At 62.2% G+C, this 18048-nt stretch overlaps 1 protein-coding gene across 1 annotated transcript in view; it reads left to right on the top strand.

Moving 5' to 3' along the window:
* CACNA1F (calcium voltage-gated channel subunit alpha1 F) overlaps positions 1-14846 on the top strand; it is a 35306-nt gene extending 20460 nt beyond the window's left edge. The window contains exons 16-47 of the mRNA XM_058419801.1: positions 59-179; positions 1197-1278; positions 1417-1471; positions 1584-1635; positions 2509-2668; positions 3321-3450; positions 3684-3743; positions 4105-4211; positions 4554-4641; positions 5227-5334; positions 5456-5508; positions 6101-6247; positions 6325-6526; positions 8362-8520; positions 8593-8743; positions 8917-9047; positions 9756-9884; positions 9960-10025; positions 10123-10214; positions 10745-10904; positions 10991-11118; positions 11213-11309; positions 11402-11504; positions 11587-11688; positions 11767-11897; positions 11983-12093; positions 12600-12718; positions 12801-12941; positions 13143-13285; positions 13672-13784; positions 13878-14114; positions 14607-14846. Coding sequence (XP_058275784.1) covers positions 59-179; positions 1197-1278; positions 1417-1471; positions 1584-1635; positions 2509-2668; positions 3321-3450; positions 3684-3743; positions 4105-4211; positions 4554-4641; positions 5227-5334; positions 5456-5508; positions 6101-6247; positions 6325-6526; positions 8362-8520; positions 8593-8743; positions 8917-9047; positions 9756-9884; positions 9960-10025; positions 10123-10214; positions 10745-10904; positions 10991-11118; positions 11213-11309; positions 11402-11504; positions 11587-11688; positions 11767-11897; positions 11983-12093; positions 12600-12718; positions 12801-12941; positions 13143-13285; positions 13672-13784; positions 13878-14114; positions 14607-14846 — 3918 coding nt within the window. The remainder of the gene's footprint in view (positions 1-58; positions 180-1196; positions 1279-1416; positions 1472-1583; positions 1636-2508; positions 2669-3320; positions 3451-3683; positions 3744-4104; positions 4212-4553; positions 4642-5226; positions 5335-5455; positions 5509-6100; positions 6248-6324; positions 6527-8361; positions 8521-8592; positions 8744-8916; positions 9048-9755; positions 9885-9959; positions 10026-10122; positions 10215-10744; positions 10905-10990; positions 11119-11212; positions 11310-11401; positions 11505-11586; positions 11689-11766; positions 11898-11982; positions 12094-12599; positions 12719-12800; positions 12942-13142; positions 13286-13671; positions 13785-13877; positions 14115-14606) is intronic.
* The last annotated feature ends 3202 nt before the right edge of the window (positions 14847-18048 follow it).

The raw sequence follows: 18048 nt of genomic DNA, 5'->3' as shown, positions 1-18048 counted from the left end.
GGGGTGGCGCTGAGGTTTTGGGGTGCCCCCGGTGTTTGGGGACCCCCAACTCCCGCAGATCCTGACGGGGGAGGACTGGAACGCGGTGATGTACGATGGGATCATGGCCTACGGCGGCCCCGTGTTCCCCGGGATGCTCGTCTGCGTCTACTTCGTCATCCTCTTCATCTGCGGGAACTGTGCGCGGCCAGGCTGGGCTCCGGGGGAACTGGGAGGCACTGGGAGAGGCACTGGGAGTCATTGGGGACATTGGGAGCACTGGGGACACTGAGAGTACTGGGAAGGACTGGGAGGTACTGGGAGGCACTGGGAGAGGCACTGGGAACACTGGGAGGGATCAAGAGCACTGGAAAGAATGGGGGCACTGGGAGCACTGAGAGCACTGGGAACAATGGGGACACTGGGAGCACTGGGAACACTGGGGGCACTGGGAGCACTGGGAACAATGGGGACACTGGGAGCACTGGGAACACTGGGAGCACTGGGGGCACTGGGAACAATGGGGACACTGGGAGCACTGGGGGCACTGGGAACAATTAGGACACTGGGGGCACTGGGGGCACCGAGACGGACCAAGAGCACTGGGAAGGGCACTGGGAGTCACTGGGGACACTGGGAGCACTGGGGACACTGAGAGTACTGGGAAGGACTGGGAGGTACTGGGAGCACTGGTGGCACTAGGAGCACTGGGAGAGACCAAGAGCACTGGGAAAAATGGGGACACTGGGAGCACTGGGGACACTGAGAGTACTGGGAAGGACTGGGAGGTACTGGGAGGCACTGGTGGCACTGGGAGCACTGGGAGAGACCAAGAGCACTGGGAAAAATGGGGACACTGGGAGCACTGGGGACAGTTGGGGCACTGGGAGCACTGGGGACAGTTGGGGCACTGGGAGCACTGGGGACAGTTGGGGCACTGGGAGCACTGGGAGCACTGGGGACACCGGGAGGGACCAAGAGCACTGGTGGCACTGGGAGTCACTGAGAAGGACACTGGGAGTCACTGGGGACACTGGGAGCACTGGGAAGGGCACTGGGAGCACTGGGGGAACTGGGAAGGGAGCACAACGCGACTGGGGAGCTGGGATAGGACAGAGGGATTTGGAATGAGAAGGGGGGAGTGGCGGCACTGGGAGGATACTGGGAGGATACTGGGAGGATACTGGGAGCACTGGTGAGCCCTTCCCTCCCCTCAGACATCCTTCTCAACGTCTTCTTGGCCATCGCCGTGGACAATCTGGCGGACGGCGACAACATCAACTCAGGGGGAGACAAAAAGTGAGCCCGGCCCCCCTGGGGCCCTTTTTGGGGTGATGGGGGGGGCACCCAGCCCCTGGGCCCCCTGGGGGGGCTCTGCCTGACCCCCGGGACCCCCCTGGGAACCCCCGGCTGAGCCCCTCTTTTCCCCCAACCCAGGGACAAGGCCGCGGAGGCGGAAGCGGGGACCGGGAGCCAGGACGTGGCTGTGAAGGTGAGGGGGGGGTCCCTGGGGGGGGTGACCGTGATTTGGGGGGTCCTGGGGGGGTCCCTGGCTCCCTCCACGAAGTGTGTGCAGGCCTCACCCCTCTCCCTCCCCTCCCCAGGTTGAGGGGGATCAGCAGGAGGAGGAAGAGGAGGAGGAAGAGGCGGAGGAAGGTGAGAGGCATCTGCCAGGATGCGGGGGTCCCTGGAAGAGAAGAGGGGGTGTGGCAGTCAGGGGTCCTGGGGGGTGACAATGCCTGGGGTGGGGGTCTCTGGAGAGGTGACAGTGACATGAGGTGGGGTCCCTGGAGAGGTGACAGTGCCTGGAGGGGGGGTCCCTGGGGACGTGACAGTGGCTGGACACGGGGTCTCTGGGGGGTGACAGTCCTTGAACTTGGGGGTCCCTGGGGATGTGACATTGGCTGGGGTGGGGGTCCCTGAAGAGTGACAGTGGCTGGGGTGGGGGTCCCTGGGGCGGTGACACTAGCCAGACACGGGGGTCCCTGCAGAGTGTGACAGTACTTGGGGTGGGGGTCTCTGGAGAGGTAACATTGGCTGGATGTGGAGGATCCCTGGGATGTGACAGTGCCTGGGGTGGGGGTCTCTGGGATGTGACAGTGCCTGGGGTGGGGGTCTCTGGGATGTGACAGTGCCTGGGGTGGGGGTCTCTGGGATGTGACAGTGCCCAGACCACGGGGGTCTCTGGGATGTGACAGTGCCCAGTCCATGGGGGTCCCTGGGGATGTGACAGTGCCTGGGGTGGGGGTCTCTGGGATGTGACAGTGCCCAGACCACGGGGGTCCCTGGGATGTGACAGTGCCTGGGGTGGGGGTCCCTGGGATGTGGCAGTGCCTGGGGTGGGGGTCTCTGGGTTGTGACAGTGCCTGGGGTGGGGGTCTCTGGGATGTGACAATGCCCAGACCACGGGGGTCTCTGGGATGTGACAATGCCCAGACCACGGGGGTCTCTGGGATGTGGCAGTGCCCAGACCACGGGGGTCTCTGGGATGTGACAGTGCCTGGGGTGGGGGTCTCTGGGATGTGGCAGTGCCCAGACCACGGGGGTCCCTTGCAGGGGACGAGGAGGCCGGGGGCGAGCGCGACAGCCTGGGCAGGGCCCGGCTGGAGTCCCTGGAGGAGACCCCCAAGCCCAAGGTGACCCCGATCCCCGAGGGCAGCGCCTTCTTCGTGCTGAGCAGCACCAACCCGTGAGTGCCACTGGGAGCACTGGGAGCACTGGGGACACTGGGGACACTGGGGACACTGGGGACACTGGGGACACTGGGGACACTGGGGACACTGGTGCTTGAGGCCCTGAGAACAACGGGGGACAGGACGCAAGGGACATGGAGAGACTGGGAACACAAACTGGAAGCACTGGGAGCACTGGAGACACTAAGAACGATGCAGGGACTGGGAGCACTGGGACTGGGGGGTTGGGGGCACTGGGAGCACTGGGAGCACTGGGAATGGGGACTGACTGGAAGCCTGGAGGGGCTGGAGGCACTGGAGGGCTGGGGGGACTGGAGGCACTGGGACTAGAGACACAAACTGGGGGGACTGGGAGTACTGGGAGCACCGGGATGGGAGACAAACTGGGGGGACTGGGAGCATTGGGGGACTGGGAGCACTGGGACTGGAGACACAAACTGGGGGGACTGGGAACACTGGGACTGGAGACACAAACTGGGGGGACTGGGAGCACTGGGATTGGAGACACAAACTGGGGGACTGGGTGCACTGGGACTGGAGACACAAACTGGGGGGACTGGGAACACTGAGGGACTGGGTGCACTGGGACTGGAGACAAACTGTGAGAACTGGGAGCACTGGGAGCTGATGCGTGCCCGGGCTTCACAGGCTGAGGGTGAAGTGCCACGCCCTGATCAACCACCACATCTTCACCAACCTCATCCTCGTCTTCATCATCCTCAGCAGCATCTCCCTGGCCGCAGAGGACCCCGTGCGCGCCCACTCGCCCCGCAACCACGTGGGCAAACTGGGCAAACTGGGGGGGACTGGGGGCACTGGGGGGAATTCACCTCGTAGATGCGTGGGATGGGGGACCCGCTCACCCAGAGTTGGGGGGCTGGAAAGGGCAGGGAGGGGTTGGGAAAGAATCTGGGGGTGTCTGGGGGGGGTCCAGGAGGTTGGGGGTGCTGGGGGGGGGTTTGAGAGGGGTCGGGGTCACCCCGCTCCTCCCTCCCCACCCTACACCCCCAGATCCTGGGCTACTTCGACTACGCCTTCACCTCCATCTTCACCGTGGAGATCCTGCTCAAGGTACAGGGGGGTCCTGGGGTTTGGGATGGGGGTTCTGGGGGTTTGGGGGGTTCCCCAGGGTTTGGGAGGGAGTTCCCCAGGGTTTGGGGAGGGGATCCTGGGGTTTGGGAGGTTTCCAGGATTTGGGGGGAGGAAGTTCCTGGGGTTTAGGGGGTTCCCAGGGGTTTGGGAGTGGGTTCCCGGGGTTAGAGGGGTTCTCAGGGTCTTGGGAATTGGATCCCCAGGGTTTGGGGGCGTTCCCAGGGTTTGGGGTTCCTGGGGTTTGGGAGTGGGAGGTTCCCAGTGTTTGGGGGGTTCCCAGGGTTTTGGGGTGCCCCCAGGAACAGGGTTTCCCCAGTTGTGGGCTCACCTTCTCCCGCAGATGACCGTGTTCGGCGGCTTCCTGCACAAAGGCTCCTTCCTGCGCAACTGGTTCAACCTCCTGGACGTGCTGGTGGTCGGCGTCTCGCTCATCTCCTTCGGCATGCAGTGAGCGGGGGGCACTGGGGGGCACTGGGAGCGCCACTGGGGGAACTGGGAGGCACTGGGAGGGGCCAGGCTCAACACTGGGGGCACTGGGAGGGTGCAAGGAACGTCACTGGAGGCACCGAGACCCTGGGAAACAGTGGAAGTGCTGCTGGAGGCACTGGGGGTGTTACTGGGAGCACTGTGGGCGTTACTGGAGCACTGTGGGTGTTACTGGGAGCACTGGGGGCATTACTGGGAGCACTGGGGGTATTACTGGGAGCACTGGCGGCGTTACTGGAGCACTGTGGGTGTTACTGGGAGCACTGGGGGCATTACTGGGAGCACTGGTGTGTCCCTTGGCAGCTCCAGCGCCATCTCAGTGGTGAAGATCCTCCGGGTCCTGCGCGTCCTGCGGCCGCTGCGAGCCATCAACCGGGCCAAGGGGCTCAAGGTGGGCAACTGGGAGCACTGGGATGGACTGGGAGGCACAGGGGGTATTGGGAGGCACTGGGAGCACTGGGGGCACTGGGTTGGACTGGGGGCACTGGGAGCACTGGGATGGACTGGGAGCCCCGCTGACCCTGTCCATATCTCCATGCCCCGGTGACACCCCTGTCCCTGTCCCTGTCCCCACTCCCCAGTGACACCACTGTCCCCATCGCCATCCCCACGCCCCGGTGACACCGCTGTCGCTGTCCCCACGCCCCGGTGACACTGCTGTCCTTGTCTCTGTCCTGTACCTGTCCCTGTCCCTGTCCCCACGCCCCGGTGACACTGCTGTCCCTGTCCTGTCCCTGTCCCTGTCCTGTCCCTGTCCCTGTCCCTGTCCTGTACCTGTCCCTGTCCCTGTCCCTGTTGCTGTCCCTGTCCCTGTTGCTGTCCCCACGCCCCGGTGACACCGCTGTCCCTGTCCCTGTCCTGTCCCTGTCCCTGTCCCTGTCCCCATGCCCCGGTGACACCGCTGTCCCTGTCCTGTACCTGTCCTGTCCCTGTCCCCACGCCCCGGTGACACCGCTGTCCCCGTCGCTGTCCCCAGCACGTGGTGCAGTGCGTGTTCGTGGCCATCCGCACCATCGGGAACATCATGATCGTCACCACGCTGCTGCAGTTCATGTTCGCCTGCATCGGGGTGCAGCTCTTCAAGGTGGGGTCCCCAACCCCTGAAGGGTGTCCCCAACCCCCTGAAGGGTGTCCCCAACCCCTGAAGGGTGTCCCCGACCCCCCCTGGGGGCTGAGGGTCCCCCTGACCCCCCTGATCCCCCCAGGGCAAGTTCTACAGCTGCACCGACGAGGCCAAGCACACGCCAGGAGAGTGCAAGTGAGCGTCACCCCCAAAAATGTCCCCAGACTGTCCCCTGCACCACAACCACTGTCCCCATGTCCCCATCCCATGGGGACATTCCTGGTGTACAAGGACGGGGACGTGTCCCACCCCTCGGTGCTGGCAGTGTCCCATGGGGGCTGGGGTGTCACCCTTGTTGTCACTGTCCCCATCCCATGGGGACATTCCTGGTGTACAATGACAGGGACGTGTCCCACCCCTCGGTGCTGGCAGTGTCCCATGGGTGTCACCCCTCACTGTCCCCATGTCCCCATGCCAGGGGGACATTCCTGGTGTACAAGGACGGGGACGTGTCCCACCCCTCGGTGCTGGCAGTGTCCCATGGGGTGTCACCCTTGTTGTCACTGTCCCCATACCAGGGGGACATTCCTGGTGCACAAGGACAGTGACATGTCCCACCCCTCAGTGCTGGCAGTGTCCCATGGGTGTCACCCCTCACTGTCCCCATGTCCCCATACCAGGGGGACATTCCTGGTGTACAAGGACAGGGACGTGTCCCACCCCTCGGTGCTGGCAGTGTCCCATGGGGGCTGGGGTGTCACCCTTGTTGTCACTGTCCCCATGCCAGGGGGACATTCCTGGTGTACAAGGACGGGGACGTGTCCCACCCCTCGGTGCGGGAGCGCCTCTGGCTCAACAGCGACTTCAACTTCGACAACGTCCTGGCGGGGATGATGGCCCTGTTCACCGTGTCCACCTTCGAGGGGTGGCCCGCGTGAGTGCCCTGGGGCGGGCACGGGGACGCTGCCACCACTGAGGGGACACCCCCAACACCGTGCGTCCCCACCCCAGGCTGCTGTACAAAGCCATCGACGCCAACGCCGAGAACCAGGGGCCCATCTACAACTACCGCGTGGAGATCTCCATCTTCTTCATCGTCTACATCATCGTCATCGCCTTCTTCATGATGAACATCTTCGTGGGCTTCGTCATCATCACCTTCCGCGCGCAGGGCGAGAGCGAGTACCGCAACTGCGAGCTGGACAAGAACCAGGTGTGGGACATGGTGCTGTCCCCATGGCCCTGTGCTGTCCCCATGGCCCTGTGGTGTCCCCATGGCTCTGCGGTGTCCCCATGGCTCTGCGATGGCCCTGCGGTGTCCCCATGGCTCTGCAGTGTCCCCATGACCCTGCGGTGTCCCCATGACCCTGCGGTGTCCCCATGGCCCTGCAGTGTCCCCATGGCCCTGCAGTGTCCCCATGGCCCTGTGGTGTCCCCATGGCCCTGTGCTGTCCCCATGGCCCTGCGCTGTCCCCATGGCTCTGCAGTGTCCCCATGGCCCTGCAGTGTCCCCATGACCCTGCGGTGTCCCCATGGCCCTGCGGTGTCCCCATGGCCCTGCGGTGTCCCCATGGCCCTGCAGTGTCCCCATGACCCTGTGCTGTCCCCATGGCCCTGCGGTGTCCCCATGGCCCTGCGGTGTCCCCATGACCCTGCGGTGTCCCCATGGCCCTGTGGTGTCCCCATGACCCTGCGGTGTCCCCATGGCCCTGTGCTGTCCCCATGGCCCTGTGCTGTCCCCATGGCCCTGTGCTGTCCCTATGGCTCTGCAGTGTCCCCATGACCCTGCAGTGTCCCCATGACCCTGCGGTGTCCCCATGACCCTGCGGTGTCCCCATGGCCCTGTGGTGTCCCCATGGCCCTGTGGTGTCCCCATGACCCTGTGGTGTCCCCATGGCCCTGTGCTGTCCCTATGGCTCTGCCATGTCCCCATGGCCCTGCGGTGTCCCCATGGCCCTGCGGTGTCCCCATGGCCCTGTGCTGTCCCCATGGCCCTGTGCTGTCCCTATGGCTCTGCAGTGTGCCCATGACCCTGCAATGTCCCCATGACCTTGTGATGTCCCCATGACCCTCCAGTGTCCCCATGGCCCTGCGCTGTCCCCATGGCCCTGCCGTGTCCCCATGGCCCTGCCATGTCCCTGTGCCATCCCCATGTCCCTACAGCGGCAGTGTGTGCGGTGGCCGTGTCCCCTCGCTGTCCCCTCACTGTCCCTGTGTCCCCGCAGCAGCAGTGCATGGTGTGGCAGTGGGGTGGCCGTGTCCCCTCACTGTCCCCTCACTGTCCCCTCACTGTCCCTGCAGTGGCAGTGCGTGGGATGGCAGTGGGGTGGCCGTGTCCCCTCGCTGTCCCCTCGCTGTCCCCTCACTGTCCCCGTGTCCCCGCAGCAGCAGTGCATGGAGTGGCAGTGGGATGGCAGTGGGGTGGCCGTGTCCCCTCGCTGTCCCCTCACTGTCCCCTCACTGTCCCCTCACTGTCCCCATGTCCCCGCAGCAGCAGTGCATGGAGTGGCAGTGGGATGGCAGTGGGGTGGCCGTGTCCCCTCACTGTCCCCTCACTGTCCCTGTGTCCCCGCAGTGGCAGTGCATGGAGGGGCAGTGGGATGGCAGTGGGGTGGCCGTGTCCCCTCACTGTCCCCTCACTGTCCCTGTGTCCCCGCAGTGGCAGTGCATGGAGGGGCAGTGGGGTGGCTGTGTCCCCTCGCTGTCCCCTCACTGTCCCCACTCTGTCCCCGCAGCAGCAGTGCATGGAGTGGCAGTGGGATGGCAGTGGGGTGGCCGTGTCCCCTCGCTGTCCCCTCGCTGTCCCCTCACTGTCCCCTCACTGTCCCCTCACTGTCCCTGCAGTGGCAGTGTGTGGGATGGCAGTGGGGTGGCCGTGTCCCCTCGCTGTCCCCTCGCTGTCCCCTCGCTGTCCCCTCACTGTCCCTGTGTCCCCGCAGCAGCAGTGCATGGAGGGGCAGTGGGATGGCAGTGGGGTGGCAGTGTCCCCTCGCTGTTCCCTCGCTGTCCCCTCGCTGTCCCCTCACTGTCCCCACTCTGTCCCCGCAGCGGCAGTGCGTGGAGTACGCGCTCAAGGCGCAGCCGCTGCGCCGCTACATCCCCAAGAACCGCACCCAGTACCGCGTGTGGGCCATGGTCAACTCCACCGCCTTCGAGTACATCATGTTCGTCCTCATCCTGCTCAACACCATCGCCCTGGCCGTGCAGGTGGGGGGACACCTGGGGGGGGACAGCGGGGTCACACAGGGGACGGTGCCACAGCCCCGTGTCCCCTCCCAGCACTACGAGCAGTCCAAGCCCTTCAACTACGTGATGGACCTGCTCAACATGGTGTTCACGGGGCTCTTCACCGTGGAGATGGTGCTCAAGATCATCGCCTTCAAACCACGGGTGCGCCCCGGGGCTGGCACGGGGGGGACAAGGGAGGGGGGCGTCACAGGGGGTGACACAGGACAGGGGGTGACACAGGGGGGTGACACAGGACAGGGGGATGTCACGGGGGGTGACACAGGGCAGGGGAGGTGACACAGGGGGTGACACAGGACAGGAGGGTGTCACAGGAGGTGACACAGGACAGGAGGGTGTCACAGGGGGTGACACAAGGGGGGGGGTCACAGCACGGGGGGTCCTCACCACCTCCCCCTCCCCAGCATTACTTCTGTGACGCCTGGAACACCTTCGACGCCCTGATCGTGGTGGGCAGCGTGGTGGACATCGCCGTCACCGAGTTCAACGTGAGTCACCCTCCTTGGGCTTGGGGCGGCCCTGGGTGACCACCTCCGTGTCCCTCGTGTCCATCTGTCTGTCTCCATCATCTCCATCTCCACTGTCTCCATGCACATCCCTCATGTCCATCTGTCTCCATCATCTCCACGCATGTCCCTCATGTCCGTCTGTCTGCCTCCATCATCTCCATCTCCATCATCTCCACGCGTGTCCCTCGTGTCCATCTGTCTGTCTCCATCATCTCCATCTCCATTGTCTCCATGCACATCCCTCATGTCCATCCGTCACCATCATCTCCACGATGTCCCTCATGTCCGTCTGTCTCCATCATCTCCATGCATGTCCCTCATGTCTGTCGGTCTGTCTCCATCGTTTCCACACACGTCCCTCATGTCCGTCGGTCTGTCTCCATCATCTCCATCGTCTCCACGCACATCCTTCATGTCCATCTGTCTGTCTTCATCGTCTTCACGTACATCCCTCATGTCCGTCCGTCTCCATGATCTCCACACACGTCCCTCATGTCCGTCTGTCTGTCTCCGTCGTCTCCATCATCTCCACGTGCGTCCCTCGTGTCCGTCCGTCTGTCTCCACGGTCTCCACGCCGTTCCTGTCTCAGAACGGGGGTCACGTTGGTGAGGTACGGGCAGGTGTCCCCAGCTGTGGGATTTGGGGTCGGGGGTTTTTGGGGCGCCCCTCAACCCCGCTCCCCGCAGAGCTCCGAGGACAGTTCCCGCATCTCCATCACCTTCTTCCGCCTCTTCCGCGTCATGCGGTTGGTGAAGCTGCTCTCCAAGGGCGAGGGCATCCGCACCCTGCTCTGGACCTTCGTCAAGTCCTTCCAGGTGGGGTGGGGGACACGAGGGGAAGGGGACATGGAGCGGGGGGACAGCAGCCCCTCACCCCCGCGCTGTCCCCAGGCCCTGCCCTACGTCGCTCTGCTCATCGCCATGATCTTCTTCATCTACGCTGTCATCGGCATGCAGGTGAGGGGCCCGGGGGAGGTGAGGGAGGGGGGTGGGGGCCCTGTGTGTGGGGAGGGGTCCTGTAAAGCCCCCCGGGCCCCCTCTGTGCCCCCCCCAGACCTTCGGGAAGGTGGCGCTGCAGGACGGGACCCAGATCAACCGCAACAACAACTTCCAGACCTTCCCGCAGGCCGTGCTGCTGCTCTTCAGGTGGGCACGGGGGCCTGGGGGGCCTGGGGGGCCTGGGGGGCCTGGGGGGCTCTGGGCTTCCCATGGGAATTTGGAGCTTCCTCTCAGAGAATCACAAAGGGGGTCACAGATCTGCTCCAGGGGTACAGGTGTGCCATGGGGGTACATGTGTGGGGAAGGTAGAGGTGTGCCCTGAGGGTACCAGGTGTGTCCCAGGGGTGCAGGTGAGTCCCAGGAGTACAAGCGTGTCCCATGGGGTGCAGGTGCACCCTGAGGGTACAGGTGTGCCCCAGGGGTGCAGGTGCACTCTGAGGGTACAGGTGCGCCCTGGGGGGTACAGGTGTGCCCCAGGGGTACAGGTGCACTCTGAGGGTACAGGTGTGCCCCAGGGGTACAGGTGCACCCTGAGGGTACAGGTGTGCCCCAGGGGTACAGGTGCACTCTGAGGGTACAGGTGCACCCTGAGGGTACAGGTGCACCCTGTGGGGTACAGGTGCACCCTGAGGGTACAGGTGCACCCTGAGGGTACAGGTGTGCCCCGTGGGGTACAGGTGTGCCACGGGGGAGGCGTGGCAGGAGATCATGCTGGCCAGCCTGCCTGGTAAACGCTGCGACCCCGAGTCGGACGCGGGCCCGGGGGAGGAGTTCACCTGCGGCAGCAACTTCGCCATCGCCTACTTCATCAGCTTCTTCATGCTCTGCGCCTTCCTGGTGAGACCCTGCCCCACAGCGCCAGCGCTGCCCCACAGCCCTCGGGACCCCCGTGGGCATCCTGACCCTGCCCTCGACCCCCCCAGATCATCAACCTGTTCGTGGCCGTCATCATGGACAACTTCGATTACCTGACGCGGGACTGGTCCATCCTGGGCCCGCACCACCTGGACGAGTTCAAGCGCGTGTGGTCCGAGTACGACCCCGCGGCCAAGTGCGTGACGTCCCCTTGTCCCCAGCCGGGGTGGGGGGCGCCCAGGTGTCCCCTGGACCACCTGTGACCCCCCCCGACCCCCCCCCAACCCAAGGGGCCGCATCAAACACCTGGACGTGGTGACGCTGCTGCGCCGGATCCAGCCCCCGCTGGGCTTTGGGAAGCTCTGCCCTCACCGCGTGGCCTGCAAGGTCTGAGGGGGTCCTGGGGGGGGGATTTGGGGGGCTCCTGGAGAGGGGGAAGCCCCCGCCTCGGGTTCACCCCGCTCTGGTGCCCTGCGCAGCGCCTGGTGGCCATGAACATGCCGCTCAACTCGGACGGGACCGTCACCTTCAATGCGACGCTCTTCGCTCTGGTCCGCACCTCCCTCAAGATCAAGACGGAAGGTGGGGAACCGGGAGGGTCCCGGGGGGGGGACAGGGGACAGCAGGGGGGTGACAATCATGGCTGTGTGTCCCCTCCCTGCAGGGAACCTGGACGTGGCCAACAAGGAGCTTCGGGCCGTGGTGAAGAAGATCTGGAAGAGGACGAAGCCGAAGCTGCTGGACGAGGTCATCCCCCCGCCCGAGGGTGCGTGAGGGCCGTGTCCCCTCCCCTGTCCCCTCAGCCCCCCCTGGCTGTCCCCTGATGCTCCGTGTCCCCCCCCAGAGGAGGAGGTCACCGTCGGGAAGTTCTATGCCACCTTCCTGATCCAGGATTATTTCCGCAAGTTCCGGCGGCGGAAGGAGCGCGGGATGCTGGGCGCCAGCGCCGGCCCCAGCAACGAGCGCGCGCTGCAGGTGCGACACCCTCGGGGTGAGGCGGGGCTGGGCGGTGCCAGGTGTCGCCAGGTGACCCCCCCTGACCCGTCTGTGTCCCCCCCAGGCCGGGCTGCAGACGCTGCAGGCGCTGGGCCCCGAAATGCGCCGGGCACTGAGTGACCTGGAGGGGGACGAGGGCGGGGACGCCCCTGCGGAGGAGCCGCTCACCTACGCCGTGAGACACCGACCACACCCAACATGTGGCCACGCCCACCGACCACACCCATCATATGGCCATGCCCACGACACACCTGCCCCAAAGCCACACCTGCCCCAAAGTCACACCGAATACCCACCCCTGTGTCACGCCCACACCTGTCCCAAAGCCACACCGGATGCCCACACCTGTGCCATGCCCACACCTGTCCCAAAGCCACACCGAATGTCCACACCTGTGCTGTGGCCATGCCCACACCTGCCCCAAAGCCACACCAGATGCCCACACCTGCCCCAAAGTCACACCGGATGCCCACCCCTGTGCCACGCCTACACCTGTCCCAAAGCCACACTGAATGTCCACACCTGTGCTGTGGCCATGCCCACCCCTGTGCCACGCCTACACCTGTCCCAAAGCCACACCGGATGCCCACCCCTGTGTCATGCCCACACCTGCCCCAAAGCCACACCGGATGCCCACACCTGTCCCCTGGCCACACCCACCGACCCCACCTCTCTCCGCAGGCCCCTGAGACCCTCTACGGCTCTGCCCCCGGCTCCCCCCTGCTCTCGGAGCCGCCCCCCGTCCCCAGCCCCGGCCCCACCGAGGGGGAGGACCCCGCGCCCCCCTCCCACGGCGGCAGGTACGGGGGGTCCGGGGACACCCCGACACGGGGCGGGGGTTCCCCGGGGAGCACCGGGGGCTGCCCACGGCTCTGTGCGCAGGCGGCGCTCCGAGGGCGGGGAGCAGGACGAGGAAGCCCCCGCCGAGGACGCGGAGGAGCCGGGAGGGGACCCTGGGGACATGAGCCACGACGAGGAGCCGGAGAGCTCGGCACCGCCCCGCCACCGCTGGGCAGGGGACAGGTACCGCGACCCCCCGGGAGCCGCATCTGGAGGGGTCCCTGGGGAGGGGTGTGGGGGTCTCCTCAGCCCTGACGCCGTTCCCCTGCCAGGCTGCCGGGACCCCCGAAAGGCCGGGGGGTGTCTGTGACTTGGGGGGTACCTGTGGTGTTCCTGTCACCCCCTGCTCGCCCCGAATGACCCCGCCTTGTTCCTCCCCTCCAGGGCTCCGGGACCCCCGCGCTGGGCGGCGGAGCTGCCCCGGGGGGGGTCGCTGCCGCTGCCCCCCCGGCACTTCGCGTTCGGCAGCGGCGCTCGGGAGGGGCAGCAACTGAAACGGCGCCGGCTGCTGCCCCCCACCCCCGCGGGTACGGAGGGGCCGGGAGAGGGAGCGAGGGGCACGGGAGGGGCCGGGGGGGGTCCGCTGAGACCCTCCGTGATCGCCCCCGGCAGCGCTGACCGAGCCCGGGACATTTCCCCGGTAGCTCAGGAAGGTCCCTGGGACTGGCGGAGAAGGGAGATGACCCTCTGTGGTGTCCCGCAGTGGCCCTGGAAGGGTTCCTGATCAGTGGGGGTGACCCCTACCTGTGTCCCCGGTGTCCCCTAGAGCCGGGCGTGACGCTGCCCGGTGCCCTCCGAGAGCCCGGAGGGCTCCTGCCCGGTGCCCCTGGGGATCCCCAGCTAGGGTGGGTGACCCTGCCCCGTTTCCCGGAGGCTCCCCGGCCGGGGGCTGACCCTCCCCGCCGCCCCCCAGGCCGGAAGCCCTCTTTCACCATCCAGTGCCTGCGACGCCAGGGTAGCTGCGAGGACGAGCCCATCCCGGGCACCTACAACCCCTCGGGCCCGCCTGGCCCCGCCCGCCCGCAGGTACTGCCGGAGGTGGGACAGACAGACGGCGAGGGGACACCCTGAGACAGCGTCACCCCCGCACTGACCCCCCCGCCCCTCTCCCGCCCCCAGGGCTACGGCAGCTCCGAGACCTGGCGCCTGGGGGGCTCCTCGCAGGCCTGGGCGGCCCCGGCCCGCGGGCACGTTCTGTACGCGCCGCTCATCCTGGTGGAGGGGGCTCCGGCGGCGGGGGCCGGGGGCAGCCTGCCCCCCCTCAACCGCTGGTTCCCCCCCGCGCCGCTGCGCCTCAGGCCCTGCGGGCCCCACGATGCCCTGGCCCGGGGCTCGGCCGACAGCCTGGTGGAGGCCGTGAGTGGGGGGACACGGGGGGGATTTGAGTGAGGGGGACACGGCTCAGCTCACAGCCTGGTGGAGGCCGTGAGTGGGGGGACACGGGGGGGATTTGAGTGAGGGGGACACGGCTCAGCTCACAGCCTGGTGGAGGCCGTGAGTGGGGGGACACGGGGGGGATTTGAGTGAGGGGGACACGGCTCAGCTGACAGCCTGGTGGAGGCCGTGAGTGGGGGGACACGGGGGGGGACATGGGGTGACATTGCTCAGCCAACAGCCTGGTGGAGGTAGCGAGGACGGACATAGGGAGGATTTGAGGGGGACATTGCTCAGCCGACAGTCTGGTGGAGGGATTGAGGAGGGACATGGGGAGGATTTGAGGGGGACACGGGGGACACCCCATGGTTTGGCCAAGAGCTTTGGAGGCAGTAAGGAGAGGGACACGAGGGGGACAGCTCGCCCCCGGTGCCGCTGCCAGCTCTTCCCCCCCCCCCCCACGCCCACCCCCAGGTGCTGATCTCGGAGGGGCTCGGGCTGTTCGCCCGCGACCCCAAGTTCGTGGCCGTGGCCAAGCGCGAGATCGCGGACGCTTGCGACATGACGATGGATGAGATGGAGAGCGCGGCCGCCGACCTGCTGACCCGGCGCCGCGCCCCGCCCGCGCCCGCCGTCTACAGCGACGAGGAACCGCTGCGGCCGCCGGCCGAGGAGGAGCTGGCGGACGAGATGGGCTGGGCCGGCGGGGTCTAGAACCCGGCACCGGGGGTCTTGAACGCGGCACGACGAGGGCCGGATGGGCCGGCTCTAGAACCCGGCACCGCGGGTTCGGGCGGGCCTGCTCTAGAACCCGGCACAGCGGGAGCGGATGGCGTGGTTCTAGAACCTGAGGGTCGCTAGGCCTGATCTAGAACCCGAGGGTCGCGAGGCCTGCTCTAGAACCCGAGGGGGTCGCTAGGCCTGCTCTAGAACCCGAGGGCCGCTAGGCCTGCTCTAGAACCCGGCACCGACACCGGACCGTGTGAGGGCGATGTTACATCAGGGAAAAAAAAAAGGGATTCTTACGAAAAAGATTTTAAATTTTTTTTTTTTTTTGACCCTCTAGGAGGGTTTTTCTCTGGAAAAGGGGTGTTTGCCTCAGGGATGGTTTGTTTTGTTTATTTTCCCTGAAAAAACGGTGGGGGTTTTCCCTCAGGAAAAGGGGTTTTTACCTCAAAAAAGAGAAAGTTTTTACTCAAAACCGACAAGCGTGTTTCCCTTCAAAAGAAGCAAACCGTGTTTTCCTCAGCGAAAGGGAGGGATCCTCAAAAAACAAAGGGATTTACCTCAAAAAAGGATTATTTTTTTTCATCAGGAACAGAGATATGCCTTGGGGGAGGATGGGAGTATCATCAGAAAATATTTTTTTTTCCCCTCAGGAAAAGAGGTATTCACATCAAAAAATTTTTCCTCAAAAACCCCACCCAAAACTACACATACCCCCCAACCAACTGCGTTTTCCCCAAAAAGGACGTTTTCACTCAAAAAAGGAGGGATTTTGCCTCAATTTAGAAAAATGAGAGAGTTACATCAAATATATATATATATATTTAAAAGATTTATGAAGAAAGGAGGGGTTTGCCTCAAAAAATAATAATAAAAAAATGTTTTCCTCTAGAAAAAGATTATTTGCCTCAAATTTGCTGCTCAGAGGAGGGTTTTCCTCAGGAAAAGGGATGTTTACCTCAAAAAAAAAAGGGAAAGGCTTTATTCAATAAAGAGATGGTTTCCCTCAAGGAAAACAAAACAACCATGTTTTCGTACCAAAAAAAAAAAAAATCCCTAAAAGAAAGAAAATATTTACAAAGGGTGGATAAAGGTTTTTCTTAAAATGTGGTGGTTTTTTCCCCAATGGACAAGGTATATTCACATCAGGGTGGATGGGGAGGGAATATCCTCAAAAAAGAGGTTTTTATTTCAGGAAAAGGGACATTTTTAAAGAGAAAATTATGTTTCTTCTCAAAGAGGAAGTTTTTACTCAAAAAAGAAAAAAAAAGAAGAAGTAGGGGGGTGGTTCTACCTCAAAAAAAGAGGGAGTTTTATCTCAGGAAAAGACACATCTACCTCCTGGGGATGGTGAATTTGTTCTCAAAAAGGAATATTCCCTTTTGAAAAGGGATAACTACAAAAAAAAAAAAAATTAAAAAAGAGTTTTGCCTAAAAAAGAAGGAAGTTTTTATTCCAAGGAAAGGTGTTTTCCCCTCAAAAAAGGAGTTTTGCCTCAGGAAAAGGGAGATTTACACCCAAAAAGGAGGGACTGTCAAAAGAAAAAAAAAAAAAAAGCGGGGAATTTTAAATCAGGAAAAAGGATTTTGTCGCCTCAGAAAAGGTAAACTTTACATTACAAGGGAGGTATTTGTTTCCCTGATGAAAGAGGAATTTTTACCTGAGAAATGGGGATTTCACCACAGGAAAGATTTTACCTCCTTTTGGAGTGTTTTATCTCCAAAAAAGCAGAATTTACCTCAAGCAAGGGAGTTCTACTGCAAGTAGTGGAATATTAACACAGAGGGGGATTTTACTTCACGGAGTGGAGTTTTAAATCGGGGGGAAAAAGAATAAGATTTTTTTAGTCTGAGAAACAGTGAATTTTACCTTACAAGAGGGATTTTACCTGAGAGAGGGGGATTTTTACCTAAGGAAAGGTAAAATTTACCTCAAAGACAAGGGTTTTATCTAAAGAAAGGGGTGAATGTTTTACTTCAGGAAGAATAAAATTTACCCCATGAAACAGGGTTTAACTGCAGGAAAGAGCAATTCTCACCTCAAGAAAGGGAATTTCACCTCAGAAAAGGGGGTTTTACCCAAGGAAAGGTAAATTTTGCCTCACAAAAGAGGGTTTTACCACATGAAAGAAGATTTCACATCCCAGAAAAGGGGAGATTTTCCCTCAGGGAAGGGGTGTTTTACATCACAAAAGTGGATTTACCCTCAGGAAAAGTAAATTTTACCTCATTAGGGTTTTTTACCTTAGGAAAAAGCATTTCTCCCCTCAGGAAGGGCGGACTTCACATCAGAAAATGGAAACTTTACCTCAGTCACTGAAGAGAGTTTTACCTCATAGAAGTGTTCTTCACTTCAGGAAGGATTTTACCTCAGGAAGGGGGGATTTGTCTCAGGAAAAGTGAATTCTACCTCATAAATGAGGGGTTTACCTCAAGAAAGGGACATGTTTTACCTCACGGAAGACAGTTTTACCACAGGAAAGAACTTTGCACCTCTGGGCAGCAGATTTTGCCTCCAAAATGTAAAATTTAACTCACTCACAGAGGGTTTTACCTCACGAAAACATTGTTCTCTTCATGAAAAGGGCTTTTTACCTCAGAAAAGTGTATTTTTACCTCAGGAAGGTAAATTTTACCTCACAGAATTGAGTTTTATGTCATGAAAGAACATGTCACATCTCAGAACGGGGAGTTTTACCTCCGGAAAGAGGGTGTTTTACCTGAGGGGGGAAGGTTTTACCTCAGACAAGTGGGATTTTACCTCAGGAGAAGTAAATTTTACCTCACGAAAGTGCATTTTTCGCCTGACGTTGGGGGTTTTCCCCTCAGGACCAGAACTCCGGGGCTCCGAGCGGAGGTTCCCGCGCCCGCACAGGCCCCGCCCCTCCCGCGCGCCCATTGGTGGAGCCGGCGGCCAATGGGGGGCGGCACCGCGAGCGCCCCCATCAGGCTGCGCGGGGAGTTCGGGGGGGGCGAACCCCCAAATCCTGAACCCCCAAAAACCTGAACCCCCAAATCCTGAACCCCCAAAAACCTGAACCCCCCAAATCCTGAACCTCTAAAATCCTGAACCCCCCCAATGACCCTGAACCCCAAAATCCTGAACTCCCAATAACACTGAATCCCAATAACACTGAACCCCCAAAATCCTGAACCCCCTCAATAACATTGAACCCCAATCCTGCCCCCCA

The sequence above is a fragment of the Hirundo rustica genome, chromosome 38 (genome assembly GCF_015227805.2).
Source record: "Hirundo rustica isolate bHirRus1 chromosome 38, bHirRus1.pri.v3, whole genome shotgun sequence".
NCBI classification, from domain to species: domain Eukaryota; kingdom Metazoa; phylum Chordata; class Aves; order Passeriformes; family Hirundinidae; genus Hirundo; species Hirundo rustica.
Note: the sequence above shows the minus strand (reverse complement) of the source record. Positions and strands in the feature narration are given on the sequence as shown.